The sequence below is a fragment of the Hemicordylus capensis genome, chromosome 1 (assembly GCF_027244095.1).
Source record: "Hemicordylus capensis ecotype Gifberg chromosome 1, rHemCap1.1.pri, whole genome shotgun sequence".
Taxonomy (NCBI): domain Eukaryota; kingdom Metazoa; phylum Chordata; class Lepidosauria; order Squamata; family Cordylidae; genus Hemicordylus; species Hemicordylus capensis.
This window is the reverse complement of record NC_069657.1, coordinates 255,357,395-255,369,847: the sequence shown is the minus strand read 5'-3', so window position 1 is coordinate 255,369,847 and position 12,453 is coordinate 255,357,395. Positions and strand designations below refer to the sequence as shown.

Below are 12,453 nucleotides of genomic sequence, written 5' to 3'. Positions count from 1 at the left end.
TTTACCTTGGTTAAAAACTCATTTAAAAAAAAAATATGTTCAGCTTTGAGCTGGAGTGGAACCAGCTGGATAGAAGTGATGGTGGCTGTGCGCGTGTGCTTTGCATTGATGCAGGCTGTGAGGAATTCCATGCAGAAAAAATTATGAGTTTGGGGTAAACTGCAGTTTAGAAGAGGAAAGGAGCTACTGAGACGCTGCACACGATTGGTGTGAAGTGCTGGAGGGGGTTCTGTGGGGAGAGCGGGCTTAGCCCGCTCTCCCCACAGATGATCAAACAGCAGCCTTGGATGGCTGGATCGGCCGCCCATACGACTGCCAGCTCCGTCACAGAGCTGGCGGGGGCTGAGGGGATCAGGGTCTGTGCTGCCCCCAGAAGTTCCAGGATGCCCCACGCAAGCACACGGGGCATCCTGGAGAGACCCCTGAGCTTGCAGCCTCCCAGCAGGGGTCTCCTCATGTGCCACCATGGTGCGGAGCCACGCCGTGGTGGCTCACAATCAGAAAACCCGGGTTAGCAAAGCGCTCACTCCGCTAACCTGGGCTAAGGGGAGGGCTACTTTAGTGGCCTAGCCACCAGAGAACCACTGGGCTCACCTTCAAGCCCGCTGGTTCTCACAATGGGGAAAAACCGGGCTGGGCTTCCCAGTTTTCCCCATCGTGAGAATAGCCTCACTGAGGTCATTCACACAATCAGAAACTGTGTTCTACCTGTTCATTCCACACAACCAAAAATTGGGAGCACACAAAGCTCCCAAACCCAGGTAGAACACAGTTTTTGATTGTGTGAACGGCCTCAATGTTTGACTGAAGTTTATACAATTATAAACTGTGGAGAAAATGAATGGATTCCCCCCCCCCCATATCTGACATACAGTATTCAAATTCAGAAAGGTTGTTCTCACGACTTCACAGCACAGTGGGGAGGGCACGAGGGTGGGGCAGGAGGCATCTTACCTCCCTCGCCCCCGATTATCTGTGTACTGCTGTGGGATGCGCGGCTCGCACACCCACACAGGGCACGCTACTCCCAGCAGAGCGGCATTCCGAAGGCCGGGGGAATGCAGCCCAGCCTCCAGATATCCCTAAATGCACCGTGTGAGGAGCGCTGTGCACTGAGTGATTCCCCTTCAACTGGGTGCTTTAGGCAGTGCTTTGGGTCTGCCTTGTCAAGTTTCAGTAAGTTGCCAGACAGTTTTCTAGCTATGGAGGCAAGTCCTTATGACCACGAGTGACTTGAGGATGAACAATGAGGATACACTTCTGAGTATCAAGGGAAACTGAACTAGCTGGAGTTCTGGTTTTAATCAGATTTCAGACAGAACCCCAATGCTACTGAGTTGAATATAAACTGTTTTGGTATTTTTTATTTGTGGGGGGTGGGGTGGGGAGTCAATGTTTATATGACAAAGGCATTATTACTCATAGTGCACACACTCATTTCTTTCGTCCCACTGAAATCTCTGGCCAAACAGGCTGTAAAAAATTATAGGCATTACATAAATGTGCAGAACCATGAACAAAGATGACTGTGAAATGAAGCCTTGCTCTATGTCACATCGCCATCAAAGGCAGAGTTGGCTAGAATGTAGGATGGGACCTTTTCTGTGGCAGTGCCCAGGCTCTGGAACTCCCTCCTCAGAGAAGCCCGGCTGGCCCCCTCACTGTTTGCATTTAGGTGAATAGTTAAGACTGTTCTATTTTGTTGTATTCTTGGTTATTTGTTCTGCCCTTCTGTGGTAATGTTATGTTCTGACTCAGTCTTTTATTTGCTGGCTCCTGGCTCTGGTTTGTTGTTTTTTAGGCTGATTGTATTGTTTTTGCATTCATTTTTAAATTATCAGAATGCCACCTTGGTGTTTGATCCATTTGGAACCAAACAGTAGGGTATACATATTTTATATAAATAAATAAAACAAGGCATGTATAACACAAACAATTATGCCGCTACCATACTACCTTCAATGCCACGAAAAGCCTAATCTGTCTCCTGCCCTTCTTGTTGGAACTTAACCATAGGTTGAATTAATGCAGAAAATATACCTGAATACACAGTCTTGCTTCTTATCCAGAAGACACGTGCCAACTAAACCCAACTCCCATTATGACACTAAAAATGTTTTCTGAAGCTGGTTTCCTCCCCAAGTGGCCTTTCAAAAGATGCTCTAGCAAAATCCCAATGGATGAGCTTACCCCAGCAGGATCATAGTAGTGGATATAAGCAGGGTCCTCCCGCAGCACAAACTTTCGTACTTTCCAGTTTTTTCTCCGGTGTCCCTAAATACATTTAATGAATGAGTAGTTCTAATGTTCTGTTTGGCAGGAATAGATGCATAAATTTAGCCCAATAATACCCTCATCGTTGAGCAACTTTGTTGAGTTATCCACATCCTGTTAAAATAAATAGCAAGGTTTCCTCTGGGTTTAGTGAAGCTACACTATACTCAAGATCGCTCTGGCTGCTATTACTCACCCTGGACCCTACAACTGAACTCCAAAAGTCATTGACTGGCATTCAGACTAATGCAGCACTGGCACTAAGGGGGGGCAGGTGATTTTTGCCTATCTCCCCTTCCCTCTGAAGTGCACTGTGTCTCCTAAAAATGTGTCCCTGGGGGTGAGGCATATTTTCAGGAGGCACAGTGCACTTCAGAGGGAAGGGGAGATAGGCAAAAATGGTGTCCCAATAGTGCTAGCACTACATTAGTCTGGATGTTAGCTGTTCCTTATAAATCTGCACTTTGAAAGGCTGTTAATTTCTTCCTGGGGTGGAGAGGGACCCTTAGGCATAAGCAGCAACTGCCTAACTTTCCTCATTGAAATAATCTGTATACTTTCTTCTTATACTGTATACACTCTGTATAAGAGTGTTGCAACTTCTTGACAGGATAGACTGGAAGTGATAATGTCTATGAGTCACATGCTTTCAAGCACTTCATATGACCTGGACATGATGCCAGTGTTGCAATTCTGTTGGAATTGCACAAAACAAAAATCCATTGCCATGCTACCACTGGACATCTGGAGCATGTTCAGGTTCATGGAGCAGAAAGAGCAGAAGAGATAGCCCTGAAACACCACAGAGAGATCTATCTCCTTCTGATGTTTCTGTCCTATTTTAGGTTTCTTTCTAATACACCCTTCGTATTGAGTTGTACAACTGGAAAGCTGCCCCACCTCATTGACTCTGTAGGGATTTGAATCAATCTGGACCTCCCACAACCTAACCCAGCACTCCCATCTACTATATCTTTCTGGCTCTGCATGCTAAGGATCCTTTTGCCTCCCCAATGAGGCTCCTGTGCCCACTCAGGTTTTGTGTGGGGTGCATAGCATTCTGCAGAAACAGCCAAGATAAAGGCTGTGGGCTGGATTGGGTGATAAAGGTTGATTCCGATTTTTGTCTGATTGTCATGTAGCAACATAATGCCTATTCTCATATGTACAGGGAAATTAACAGATGGTTTGGACTCCTGAGAAGGCTCTAGAAAGGTTTTTACTACTGTACTACGTTGATTTCCTTCCGGTTCCAACACAAGTGGCAAAGAGGATACTGACCTGCTTCAGTAGACATCCCTGTTTGACCACTGTGCCTCTAAATTCTTCTTTGAAGACTGCATCATCATCACTGGAATTTCCTTCGCAAAAGAACCCACTGTCTGCCTGTTTTAGCAAATTACAAGAAACCACCTTGTTAAATGCCTCCTGAAAGAGCTCCACCTGCCACTCTGTCTGGACTGACAAGTACAATATCTGTTAGCAATTCCAAAGTGACACATTTTTAGTCTGCTGAATTGCTGCAGAGTATAGATAAGAAACTGGCAGCAGTCTGTGGGGCCAAACTGTCCTCCCTACATGCATAAGCCCTAGCCCCACAGGCTCACTTTATAATATATCTTGGCTGCTCTTTTCCACTTAGAAAGATGGCACAAAGCACTTCCCTTTTTTATGCACTAGTTGTTTTTTCCTTCATAGACAGGACACGTGGGCAAAAGACTCCTCTCCAATGTGAACATTGGCTTTGGCAGCACTCTCCTCTTGCTATGCACCTCAGTGTCTGTTCAAGTGGAATGCCAAATGCTTCCCACGCCCTGCTGTCCTGCCTCACCTGCAGCCCTCCTCCTCCACATTGGCTGCCACACTTGGCTTGGTAGTAGTATGGGAAGAGCCATTCTGTCCTCCATTAATCGCTGCATTTGAAAAAAGGAAAGAGTGGAAGAGGAAGTGTATGCTTCTCCTTTGTAGGAAAGAATGCTAGAGAGATGCTGTAGCTCATACAACTCTCCACTCCTACACACTTCTTCTGCCTCATCCCCTTCCTTTTCAAATGCAGTAAGCACCAGAGGAAAACAGAGTGACTTGTTGTGCATTGCCACCAAGGCAGGCAGAGGTGGTGGCCCAGAGGAGGAGGAGGAGGAGAGCTGGTGAGGTGGATGTGGAGGCAGGCAGGGCTGTAGGCCACTGCACTGCCCCCACCCTCTGAGAATCCACCACCTGGGACAACCACCTCTGGTTACTACATTATTAGGCCAGTCTTGTCTCTCCTACAAGCCAAGACCCAGGCAAATGGGAGCTAGTAGCTGAAGTATAGAACCAATAGCGGATTACTGCATAGGCCAGGGATTCTCAACGTTGGGTCCCCAGATGTTATTGGACTTCAACTCCCATAATCCCCAACCAAAGGCCACTGGGGCTGGGGATTATGGGAGTTGAAGTCCAAAAACATCTGGGGACCCAACGTTGAGAACCCCTGGCGTAGGCAATATAGACAGCTGCCTATGGCAGCAAATCTTGGGGAGCAGCATCTGGAAGGAAACTTAATTCTTTTTTTCTACCTTAAAAATGCCACTGTGTAGCGATGAAGGCTCCACCCACCTCGTAACCATCACAGGAGATGAGGTAGGGCACTGGAGGACAGTGGTGAAAGAGGTCCTCCCTCAAGCCCGGCTTACTCGCAAAGGACACAGAGCGGGCGATTTGGGGCATCTGTGCATGTGCATACAGAGGCCCAAAATTGCCCGCTCTGTGTCATTTGTGAGTAAGCCAGGCTTGAGGGAGGACCTCTTTCACTGCCCTCCTCCAGTGCCCGACCTCATCTCCTGTGATGGTAGGAGGTGGGAAGAGCCTCCGCTGCTACATAGCAGTATTTTTCAAAGTAAAAAAACAGAGTTAGGTTTCCCTCCCCTCCCCCTCAAGCCTCCTTACTCGTGTCCCTGGGGTGGCAAATCTTTGGCTGCCTATGGACAGCCAAAAGATTAATCCGCCTCTGTGTAGAACAAGGAAAGGTCTCTGCCCAAGCTGCTGGTGTTCGCAGCTTTGGGGAGCTGAGGAGAAGGGAGTTAGGACTCTTCATCTGTGCCCTCCATTTTATGAAGAAGAAAGCAGCTCAGGGGCATAATAAAGGGGTTTATCTTTGCCACCGGTCATTCAGGAGCAAGTCAGTCAGCCAAGCCAATTTATGACTCACATTAAAAATTAGTTGCCAGCTATGGCTGTAGATGGATTTGTATTTTAGACTGGATTGTGCCAGGATCAATCCCTTTGGTATGTGCACTTGATCTATGTTATGTACACAGAGCCATGAAGATCTCAGTCTGAAGCACACTGGTGTAAGTATGTCTATAGAGTGGATGAATCAAGGCCTGAGGTCTGGTGTTCTAATCTGCATTCCAAGGAGGTTGTAAGGTATTGGGCTCCTATGTGGTTATCCATTTAGAGCCAGGAAATAAAATAAAACAGCAAAATGTGAGCAGAATACATGAATAGATTATCACAAGACCTTTTCCGGTGTAATAAGAGCTAACCACGACCAGTTCCATGTGTAAGTGACTCATAGCCACTCACAGCTTTCCTGGAGACATTGGCTTGTCCTGATCCTATAATTACATGCAGTACAGGAATGCCAGGTCATGCTTCTTTAGAAGAACGGTTTATAAGAACTGCAGTAATACCATCCTGCACCCAGTGAGAAAGTTAAATTTTCTTTCTCTCATGAATATTTTCTGGTAATCATGTAAAGAAGCACACACTTACGAAGTAATAATAAGCATCATCACAGTCAAGGAAGGAAGTTTCTGACAGGCCTTCTGCTGCATTCTTGGATGTATCTCCAGCAGGCTGAAAATAACCTTCGTTCAACAGGGCAGCTGCTAGCATTAGACCCTCTTGACGATTCCGGATGGAGCTGTTTGACAATAGCCAGTCAATCACACAACTACCTAGGAAACCAAAGAAATTAACCAGAGAGTGTGAGTAGCAGAAAAATAAGGATTTCAGACTGCAATCCCTAGGCAAATGGAAGAAGCCTACTCTAGTAAGCTGAAACTAAGAGAAAGTCAGAGAAACTAAGAGAACTGGATTCCATTTGTGATGACAGTTCAGAACTGTAACATTCCTGATGAACAGTTGGATTCATATCTGGGCTTCCTTTATGCCAGGACTCACTACAATCTGTTCTAAATGTCAAAGGACATGTGAATGATAATAATTACTATTTATGGTTCTGTGGAAATATTAGGGTTGTCACCTGATTAATAAAAACATAATTGTTTGTTTTAGCTGATTAATCAATTAAATCTATATCAATATGCGTATGAGAAAAGCAATAGTTCTAGAGGGGGAGATCATATTTTGTTTTCAGATTATGCAATTATGATAATAGGCATTATGCACAAAAACAGGCATTATTTTAGAAGATAATCTAACTCTTTCAAACAGCAGGGAATGCTTCTTCCAAGGTGCTTGTCAGCTGCAGTGTAAGTACATAAATAATATTTTTAAAGTTCTAATTACTAATCAGGAGTACTTTGTTAGTCTATTAAAATATTTTCATCAACTGAGTACTGCAACCCTAGTAAATAAAAAAGGGATATATTGAGCAGCAACATTGTTCATGCATGAAATGCATAGCTGCAAAATTTTCATGCATGAAATGATATTCCCAGATCTTCCCTTCCCTTGACTGCCCTGAAGTATGTCCCTGAGAGCCCTCAGCCTTCATATTTTCAGGTGGCACTAAGGGCAGGAGGAGGGGGAGGTGTCAGGAAAAACAGCTCTGGGCACAAAATTGTCTAACTTGAAGGGAACATTTTAAGCATATACAGTGTGCCTTGTCTTCAGCAACCACTGCTAGTTCCCATGTATCCCCGGGCTCTCAAAGACACTCCCAGACAAAACCAGAACCTTCCCATCTTTGGCTGTTTTCTTCTGAAAACAGACCTATTTTATCAGGCTTTCTGTTCATAATGTTTTAAAGTTTTATTGATAGCTATTTTACATTGTTTTAAATGATCTGTTTTTAATGATCGTTTATGTTCTAATCTGTAAACTGTCCAGAGATTTGAATATGGAGCAGTATATAAATGCGAAAAATAAAAAAGGTATCTGGGGTTAGCAGGTAAGACATTCCAGGTAATAACTTCCGGAAATTAGTCAATATTGGGCAAATGCCAAGCCATAGGAAAAGCAGTTTGGTAATGTGTATCCTTTAGAAAAAGTTGGGAATGCCATAGGTTCACAGGATAGTTGTGCCACTGGAATACTTCACATTATTCCTTTATGGCATGCCGTTCTATTTCCTCGCTCTCTGGTCATTTTTGTTATTTCCCTTTTATAACCATATTATACTTGGTTCTGATAGGATATTTTTGAAGCCTTATTAGTGTTGCAGAGGAATTACTTATCCTCTATAAGTAACTGATCAAGAAGTCAACTTTAACTGAGAAACAAGAGTTTGATATCAAGGGTGTAGCCACCGTTGGGTGACCGGGTTCAAAGAACCTGGGCTGCCACCCCTCAGAGGCCATGCCTCGCGGCCCTGACACACACACCCCATGTCTGATGTCCTATGCGGTGGGGGCTAGTTTAACTCCCGAACGGGGCCGGCCTTTAAGGCAGGGAGAGCCACTCCTGGTCGTGCTGGAAACACAGTGCTGGCCTGGATCTAACTCCCGAATGGCCCCGTCTGGGAGCCAGACCACGACCTCCCCACATCTGACGTTAGACGTGGGGGCATGGGTAACCTGACATATGACATTAGACGTAGGTGGTGGGGCGAGCGGGGCCATCACAATGGCTGGACACGAGCCGCCGCTGGTCTGTTTGATATTTATCACTAGCTAAAACACAGGCTAAAAAAATGATAAACAGACTAACAGTCTCTTATGTAGAGAGAAGTTGAATCTCTCAGTTTGAGTTCAGGACAGCAAGTAAGGAGGAGACAAAGAAACACAGTCTCTCCATCCCTCCAAGCCAGTACACAGACACATTCAAGACACAAATAACTGAGTCAATGTCCATGGGAAAATCCCAACAATTAGGAGCCAACACATGTAACTCTTCTGTAAAGGTTATTGAATCTCCCCTCCAGTTTTGCTTCTCATGGTTTGATATAGTTTCAGCCCACACAAATCATTTTGGTCCCACAAATGATCTAACTGCTGACCTGAATGACAGTCACAGTGTAACCTGCTGAATGTTTTTAAAAGGAAAAAGTAAATGTTCTCTCTACCTGTAAAGCAGTGATTGTAAATTTTCTTGTCTTTTTCTAGCTTCATTTCTCGTATCCCTTTGTCAGGGTCTCTCATTGAGAGATACAAAGCACTGTGCAATGAAAGAAGTGAGAATAATTAGGAAACCATGTTACGATGGAATATAATTAGTAATAAGGCTTGTTATTCATCTGCCCCATTAGCTACAGGAGCTGGCTTTCTTTTGGAACTTCGAGGTCTAATCGCCTTAAAAAATCCCTTCCGGTCAATTCCAGTGCTGAAGGGTCTACTGGTTGACACATCTCAGTTCTATGTTTTGGAAGAACGTACATGCAGTTCAACGAACCAACAAGAGTACATCATGCAGCAGCAGCAACATGGTACATTCCAAGATGGCTGCTTCAAAGACTACTGATTCTCGATCATTTAGGGCCATAGCTCATTTAGCAGAGCACATCATTTGTATGTAATAAGAAATATCTGCCACCTCCAAGTGATAAATCTCAGGTAACAGGGCTGGCAAAGATCTCTGCCTGATATTTTTGGGAAAGGCTATCAGTAAAAGTAGGCAGTACAGGGACATTGATCTGAATGACCAATCTGCTTCAGAGTGGCAGCCACAGTCAAACAAACAAATGAGGGGCTAAATTACTGCTTAAGAGCCAATATGAATAAGATAGCCCCAACATATATTGTGTGTGTGTGTGTGTGAGAGAGAGAGAGAGAGAGAGAGAGAAGCAGTTCAGGAGATGGGAATTTGGAGCAGAGAAGCAGTTTCGGGGCGGGGGGCACTTTACCATTTTCAACATGCATTTTGAACCCAATGAGAATACAACCCAATGGGAAGACAAGAATCTTAGAAGAAATAATTTGAGTGAGGGAAGGATTAAGGACCCTCCACCCTCCCCATCACTTCACCCCTTACATTTGAAGTTGCTTTTCTAGAAAGACAGCCAGCCAGAAAGACAGACAGACAGACAGAAAGACAGCATAGCGCAGAGTGTTGGACTAGGCCTGGGAAGACCCGAGTTCAAATTCCCATTCCACCATGAAACTCACTGGGTTCATTTCAAGATGTTAGAGCATAGTTAAGTACAGCCTAAATCCCTACTTCTGCTGAAATTAATGAAAATTAAAGTTTAACAGACCTTAGATTGATTTCCGAAGGAAGCTTGATAGACTTCCTGGTAGATTTCCTGGAGAATCGTTGACCTCCCACAATGCACTTAATGGCCTTCTTGATGTCTCTCACCCAAGCATCTCTCTCTTCAAGATGGGAGGCTTGAAAGAAGTGATCCTGCAGTTTGCCAGTAGTGAGCTTGAAGACATACTAGAAGAGTAATAGAGTTCATAATGGTTAAATAATGGCCTGATTCTTTGCATGATTATGGATACCATTTGTAAATCAGCTTAAGTACCAAGGGAACTAAATGTGGTATCTGCTATAAATAGCTAAACCAGGCATGCTTGGCAGAAACTGCCAAGTAGTACAGTACTGAACAGATAATAATATACATTTAAAACACGTAATATTTAAATTACCGGAACATATTAATGTTAGTTTATTATTCATGCATGAGGACTAGATTTGTAGTAGAAGCTGAGTATCCAAGACCCTTAGGTTAGGGCTGCCATTCCCCAAGTAGTGATTGCATTATGGCACAATCCACAGAACAGCACACAATTCACAGAACAGTATTACCCACGAAAATTGTGACATTTGTACTGAATTGATTTGATATGATTAGAGTTATTTCACAACCATATCTTCCAGGAGAAACAGATTACAGAAACAGAAACAGAGAAACAGAAACAGACTCCCCTGCTAACTTGGCAAAGAGGCACCTTCTAACATGGTGATTCTCTTTTATTTACCAGGGAGAGAGTAACTGGCCCTGTCCACCTGCAGCACAGTACCTCCCATGACTGTTGCTGGTGTTTATCTTATGTTTCTTTTTAGATTGTGAGCTCTTTGGGGACAGGGATCCGTCTTATTTATTTATTATTTCTCTGTGTAAACCACCCGGAACCATTTTTGGAAGGGTGGTATAGAAATCGAATGAATAATAAAAATAATAATAATAATAATATTAAAAGTAGAGGAGTAGAAAAGAGGCCTTGAAGAATATATCAAGGACAGTGAAGAAGATGCACTTAAAATGGTCAATAACAAGAAACTATTCAACACCAATGAAACAAAGCAGGCCTACAAGAACAAACAAGTTAAAAACCAAGCAGAACAATGGGGGGGAAAGCCACTACATGGTCAATATTTGCACAATATAAGTGGAAAAATCAGACATCACCAAGACCTGGCAATGGCTTAAGAATGGCAACTTGAAGAAAGAAACAGAGAGTTTTAATACTGGCTGCACAAGAACAGGCACTAAGAACAAATGCAATAAGAGCAAAAGTCGAAAAATCAACCACAAACAGCAAGTGCCGCCTTTGTAAAGAAGCAGATGAAACAGTGGAGCACCTAATCAGCTGTTGTAAAAAGATCGCACAGACTGACTACAAACAAAGGCATGACAAGGTAGCAGGGATGATACACTGTAACATCTGCAAAAAATACAAGCTACCTGTAGCCAAACATTGGTGGGACCATACAATTGAAAACGTTGAAGAAAATGAAGATGTAAAAATATTATGGGACTTCCGACTACAAACAGACAAACATCTGCCACACAATACACCAGATATAACTGTAGTCGAGAAGAAAGGAAAACAAGTTAAAATAATTGACATAGCAATACCAGGGGATAGCAGAATAGAAGAAAAAGAAATAGAAAAAAATCACCAAATACAAAGATCTACAAATTTAAATTGAAAGGCTGTGGCAGAAAAAGACCAAAATAATCCCAGTGGTAATTGGCACCCTGGGTGCAGTTCCAAAAGACCTTGAAGAGCACCTCAACACCATAGGGGCCACAGAAATCACCACCAGCCAATTACAAAAAGCAACTTTACTGGGAACAGCCTATATTCTGCGACGATATCTATTACAACTGACAATAAAATTCAGCCATCCCAGGTCCTTGGAAAGGACTTGATGTCTGGATAAAACAAACCAGTCAATACCTGTCTGACTGTGTAAATAAATAATAATAATTGAATATTCTACCCACTTCCTGAAAAGTTGCAGTTGTCCAGAGCCTTTGTGGCTGTGATGTCTTAACTAGTAATGGGCAAACTGACATGAGCACAATTTGGACAAGGGCTCACCCTATTACAAATATTGGTGGAGAAGGCTAACTCCCCACCACCACTTCACCCCCAAGAGTTCACAAGTAGCTTATAATGTTGCTTATGATACATTATATTGGGTTAAAGACCTGTATATGTTTAGTCCAAGTCCTGGACACAACAGCATGAAGGAAAGAATGGAGGGAGGGAGGAGGGAGGGAAAGAGGGAGGTTTTTAAAGGTTTGGGAACTTTCCTGCCTGTTCCTAGAATCTGAGAACTGCTTTGAGAACTTGAAAAGTGGTATATAAAAATTTGTAGCAGTTATAGTAGATTCCTTCAAAATCTTTCCCTCTCCTTCACTCTTTTGTGGACAGGACTTGGACTAAACATAGATTTAACTTTAAACTGATTCTAGGAATATATATGGGGAGTTTTGTTTTCCATTTCAAGTTATAGAAGAACTAAGGAAGTAATATTTGCCTCGTATTATTTATGAACAAAGGAAATTCCTATTCCAGACATAGCACTTGTGAATTGTGTGGGCAACACTATTCTTACATAATGCCTTATAGGGATGTGTGAACTGGTTCAAATTCGAACCAGTTCAAATTCAAACCAGGGTAGTTCGAAGTTTCGGATTCGAACCGAACCAGCCATCAGGTTCGAGCTGCAGGTTCGAATTCGAACTGAACCAGGGGGTGGTTCGATTCAAACTGGTTAGAACTGGTTCAGACATCCAAAAATTGGTAGGATGGTAGCTGGCACCCAGGGGTATTGCCA

General features: G+C 43.4%; 1 protein-coding gene across 10 annotated transcripts in view; it reads right to left on the bottom strand.

Moving 5' to 3' along the window:
* PLEK (pleckstrin) overlaps positions 1-12,453 on the bottom strand; it is a 217,683-nt gene that overhangs the window by 7,063 nt on the left and 198,167 nt on the right. For all 10 annotated transcript variants that reach the window (XM_053284488.1, XM_053284487.1, XM_053284489.1 and 7 more), the window contains 5 exons: positions 9,635-9,816; positions 8,507-8,598; positions 6,031-6,215; positions 3,556-3,660; positions 2,191-2,274 (listed from right to left, as the gene is read on the bottom strand). In XM_053284488.1, coding sequence (XP_053140463.1) covers positions 2,191-2,274; positions 3,556-3,660; positions 6,031-6,215; positions 8,507-8,598; positions 9,635-9,816 — 648 coding nt within the window. The remainder of the gene's footprint in view (positions 1-2,190; positions 2,275-3,555; positions 3,661-6,030; positions 6,216-8,506; positions 8,599-9,634; positions 9,817-12,453) is intronic.